The sequence below is a fragment of the Polypterus senegalus genome, chromosome 9 (genome assembly GCF_016835505.1).
Source record: "Polypterus senegalus isolate Bchr_013 chromosome 9, ASM1683550v1, whole genome shotgun sequence".
In the NCBI taxonomy this organism is placed as follows: domain Eukaryota; kingdom Metazoa; phylum Chordata; class Cladistia; order Polypteriformes; family Polypteridae; genus Polypterus; species Polypterus senegalus.
Window position 1 is genome coordinate 89,056,215 of NC_053162.1, and position 5,418 is coordinate 89,061,632.

The 5,418-nt window shown below is 39.1% G+C and overlaps 1 protein-coding gene across 5 annotated transcripts in view; it reads left to right on the forward strand.

Annotated features, from left to right (window-relative positions):
- cdk10 (cyclin-dependent kinase 10) overlaps positions 1-5,402 on the forward strand; it is a 105,642-nt gene extending 100,240 nt beyond the window's left edge. For all 5 annotated transcript variants that reach the window (XM_039763447.1, XM_039763448.1, XM_039763446.1 and 2 more), the window contains one exon: positions 4,910-5,402. In XM_039763447.1, the coding sequence (XP_039619381.1) occupies positions 4,910-5,004 (95 nt within the window). In that variant the 3' untranslated portion in view covers positions 5,005-5,402. The remainder of the gene's footprint in view (positions 1-4,909) is intronic.
- Positions 5,403-5,418: the final 16 nt, after the last annotated feature.

The following is a 5,418-nucleotide window of genomic DNA, read 5'->3' on the forward strand; positions in this document are numbered from 1 at the left end:
TGGTGAATGTTCCATCAGCAGAGTCCTTTGGGTGGTCTCTCTTTGGACCATTATTATTATTTTTTTTTTTTACCTGTGCTGAGTGCAGGTCTGGGGCACCGTGCGTAGAATTCACACTAAAACATGGCGTAAGAACAAAAGTGGAAATGTGCGTACGCACAAAAAAATCCAGATGCATAAATCTGTGCATTCGCCAACTTCCACATTCTTCCACTCCATAAATCCCGGTCAGCATGAAAAGTAACGCATGTGCACACGCCATAAATATGCCTCTTTGAATATGCAAATCAATATAAATAGCCCTTAAGCTCTGTGTTCTGTGAAAAGGCAGTGGCAAAAGCACAGGGGGAAATAAAAGAATTTAAGCGAATACCAAGTGGAGGCAAGGAAAAACGTACTATTTGTTAGTTTAAACAGTGGTATAAATAACAAAATGAAACTGATCGAGTGACATAGAGTGTCAGAGAAACTCGAAAGCTCAAGTTCACAAAGTCAGACAGTGCCTAAAATAAAAAAGAAGTTGTCAGATATCAAAGTCGCTGTGAAAAGGCGAGTCGTAGCCCACCGTCTGAGTGTCATATGAAAGCTTATTAGGGTACAGAGAAAAAAAGGCACACAGTGGGGAAAAAAGCACGAAATGTCAACTTTAATCACATAGTTTATTTTGTCATTAAAGTAGAACATCATAAACTTCATCTTAAAATCGCTTAATTTACTAGTTTCTCAAGTCCCATTATACAGTAGCTTGCAAAAGTATTTTTTACAAATAAATAACTGCAAAGTGGGGTGTGCGTAATTATTCAGCCCCCTTTGGTCTGAGTGCAGTCAGTTGCCCATAGACATTGCCTGATGAGTGCTAATGACTAAATAGAGTGCACCTGTGTGTAATCTAATGTCAGTACAAATACAGCTGCTCTGTGACAGCCTCAGAGGTTGTCTAAGAGAATATTGGGAGCAACAACACCATGAAGTCCAAAGAACACACCAGACAGGTCAGGGATAAAGTTATTGAGAAATTTAAAGCAGGCTTAGGGTACAAAAAGATTTCCAAAGTCTTGGAACATCCCACGGAGCACTGTTCAAGCGATCATTCAGAAATGGAAGGAGTATGGAACAATTGTAAACCTACCAAGACAAGGCCGTCCACCTAAACTCACAGGCCGAACAAGGAGAGCGCTGATCAGAAATACAGCCAAGAGGCCCATGGTGACTCTGGACGAGCTGCAGAGATCTACAGCTCAGGTGGGGGAATCTGTCCATAGGACAACTATTAGTCGTACACTGCACAAAGTTGACCTTAATGGAAGGTCATTGTTAACAGAAAACCATAAGAAGTCCCGTTTGCAGTTTGCCACAAGCCATGTGGGGGACACAGCAAACACGTGGAAGAAGGTGCTCTGGTCAGATGAGACCAAAATGGAACTTTTTGGCCAAAATGCAAAACGCTATGTGTGGCGGAAAACTAACAATGCACATCACTCTGAACACACCATCCCCACTGTCAAATATGGTGGTGGCAGCATCATGTTCTGGGGGTGCTTCTCTTCAGCAGGGACAGGGAAGCTGGTCAGAGTTGATGGGAAGATGGATGGAGCCAAATACAGGGCAATCTTGGAAGAAAACCTCTTGGAGTCTGCAAAAGACTTGAGACTGGGGCGGAGGTTCACCTTCCAGCAGGACAACGACCCTAAACATAAAGCAAGGGCAACAATGGAATGGTTTAAACAAAACATATCCATGTGTTAGAATGGCCCAGTCAAAGTCCAGATCTAAATCCAATCGAGAATCTGTGGCAAGATCTGAAAACTGCTGTTCACAAACGCTGTCCATCTAATCTGACTGAGCTGGAGCTGTTTTGCAAAGAAGAATGGGCAAGGATTTCAGTCTCTAGATGTGCAAAGCTGGTAGAGACATACCCTAAAAGACTGGCAGCTGTAATTGCAGCAAAAGGTGGTTCTACAAAGTATTGACTCAGGGGGCTGAATAATTACGCACACCCCACTTTTCAGTTATTTGTTAAAATTGTTTGGAATCATGTATGATTTTCATTCCACTTATCATGTGTACACCACTTTGTATTGGTCTTTCACGTGGAATTCCAATAAAATTGATTCATGTTTGTGGCTGTAATGTGACAAAATGTGGAAAATTTTTGCAAGCCACTGTAACTAAAGTAGCACATTAAATGCTTTGTTTTTGTATTTGATCTTCTATTTGCTCTGTGTGTGTGAATCACTACGTGCTTCTTAAACAGGCTTTCTCTTCCTTCAAAAGGACACGAAATACTTTACATTTGTGATATTACAGCTCTCTGAATTAAAATACTGAGATGTATACTTGATATAATTTTCATAATGATAGGATTTAAAGCATGTTATTAAACTTGGGAACACGGTGGCGCAGTGATTGTTCATGCCTAACGCAAGATGCTTGCTGCGCCATGCTCGACCTTTGATTAAATAATTTTGTTTGCAGCAGTACTGTCTCTTTTAAACGTACTAACCCCCAATTCCTGTCCTTACTTTTCTTTCTCCAAATACCCAATCGCTACACATTCAGCTCTGTAATATACGTTAAGCCATCTGTAAGCTTTGAACGCCGATTCTTCAAAACGTTTAAGGAATATTGAAATATCTTCATAGTACGTGTTTAATTATTCTATCCATCTATCCTTCCAGTATTGCGCCAGCCCAGCAAGAATACACCTTGAGGAAGGAACAATCCATGAATAGAGCACCAGCTCCTCGCTAGCACTGTGGCAGTATGTCCTCATATGTTTAATTATTAACGATATAGATTATTTAAATGAAGTTAGTTTTATCTGTATAATATAATAAACATATTTTGCTGCATTTCATCTTAAAAATATTTTCATCATATGTAAATACGTGCTTTATAAAGTGCAATATAATTGTATCGCAAGTTCACAGTGAGGTAATTGTACTTATAAGTACAAACAGTTCTACAAGGAGCACTTGGTGGACTGATTGATTGTGTTTAATTCTTGGGATGAAACTGTTTCTGAACCACGAGGAAAGGCTCTGAAGCGTTTGCCGTACGAGAGCAGTTCGTTAAGTCAGCATGGCTGAGGTAGCGTGTGCTTGATGCTGTATACCGATAATTCTCTTTCCAATCAGCTGATGTAGATCTGTGATTCCCCACTCAGATACAATGATATAAATACTCAGAGTGGTGCAGTGAGAGTAATATGGAGAAAGATGATCTGCTGTGGCAACCCCTAACAGAAGCAGCTGAAAGAAGAAGAAGAAGGTGCAGTGAGAGTAACAACGCTAAAGCAACTATGGTATTTGGAATAGTTTGACCATTCTTTGGACCATTATATCGTTGCAGGTTAATTACAATCAGAGGCATTAAACTAATAAACAATATGCGGTTAATTTCAGTGTATTTCTAAAGCCATGTCAGGGATGTGGATCTAAAAAAGAAAGGGAAACCACACAGGAACAAAAGCACTGCTTTGACGCTGGGTGCAGCCAGTTTGCAAAACCGAGCAGAGAACTTGCGTACACCAAGCATTTAGCTACCATGAAAATGTGTTTGGCTTTACACCAAGTTTAGGTTTTATACATCGTGATCTGAATGTGGAATTGGGCTTACGCAACATTTTTGTGTGTACGCACCTTTTATACATGAGGCCCCTGGTCACCACACTACAAAAAAAGACTGATCTGCATTGGAAGCTGTGCTGGGAAAACTAACTTAATGCAAAGGCTAATGAGTGCATTCTACTATGACAGGCTAAGGCAGGGGTGTCCAGCTCCAGCCCTGGTGGGCCACAGTGGCTGCAGGTTTTCATTCTAACCATTTTCTTAATTAGTGAGCCGTTTTTGCAGCTGATTACGTTGTTTTACCTTAGTTTTAATTGACATGACTCTTTAGTTGTTTCTTTTTCCTTAAAGAGCAGCCAAGCAATAGTAAGACACAAAATAAGCCACCACATAACCAGCTAACCTTAAAATAAAGAAAGGTGAAGGTCGTGATCATATTGGTCTGCTCCGGTCACCAAAATATCTTGATGGTGGTCTTAAAAAGAAAAAAAAAAACAACAGTCTGCTGTGGCAGAATGAGAGCAGCAACAAGTCATGATATTCAATAATGGCTTTAATTAACAGTAAGAACTAGCTTCTCATTAAGAAACTGGTTGGAGTTTGACGTTCCAATTTAGCTGGTCATTTCACATCTCCTTTCTGTTTGGCTGCCATTTAATGAAGAAACTAATCAATTCTGAGGACTGAATCCTTAAAAGCAAGGCTATTAAAATGAAGGGAAAACTAGTTAATTAGCAGTGAAAACTGCTCACTGCTTAAGAAAAGGTTCAAAATGAACACCTGCAGCCCACCAGGACACCCATGGGCTAAGGGAATAAAAATAAACCTCACTACCCCAGGCAGAAAAGTTTTCAAAATTCTTAAAGGCATTCATAAAGTTTAAATAGCGAATCACATACTTGAGGACAAGAGGGGAAATGAATTTCAGACTGAAGCCAGAAATCATTTCTTTATGCAAAACGTGGTCAGTACCTGGAACAAACTACTAAGTCATGCAGCTGAAGCACAAACCTTGACAACCTTTGGGATGTATGTGAATAAGAAACTGGGAGAACTAAGCAAACAAGCTTCATGGACTAAATTGTCTCCTCTTGTTTTTGAAATATCATATGAAGGGTGCAGAACTTGTTAGTTTTCTGAGAAAAGCATTTACAACAGAAGAGGTAAGAACATTACAAATCTGAGGAAACTAGTTGCCGTTTCATACAAATGCAGGTTTATTAAATGTAGCCTTTTAAATTGTATTGTGTGCATGACAATTACTGTTCCTGCAGAAAACTGCATTTGTTTGCGAAGAACCCATGGATGCATGCTTAACCATTTTTCTCCTTCTTTTAAAGCCTGTGAGCCAGAGTTGATGCCTACTTTCCCGCATCACCGAAACAAACGAGCAGCATCAACTTCTGAAAGCCAATCAAAACGAAGCAAAGTTTAATAATTAAACAGCAACAAAAAGTTCAAGTTTAGTAATATGGTTTGTCCCTCTTTTTTTTTTTATTAAAAAGTCAGTACATCTTGAACTTTACTGTTTAACTTTAGATGGTTGTATCAATCACTACTAGTTTTTAAAACTAAATGTATACCTATTAATCATGTGCAATAATTATTCACATCACATTGTACTTTTTCAGTGCAGTGTAAAATTTCACCATTGCAACATACAAGACTGTGCTTGCTCATCAAAACAACTGTTAAATATGTACAAAAATGTAGTCATTTGAGAAGATGCCTTTAATGTCATATAGCGTTAGCTCTTGTGATTCTCAGTTATGTACAGCTTTAAAGCATAAAGGCAGCCAGAATACAAGTGTAAATAAAACTTTATGAATTAAATTACTGCACATATGCA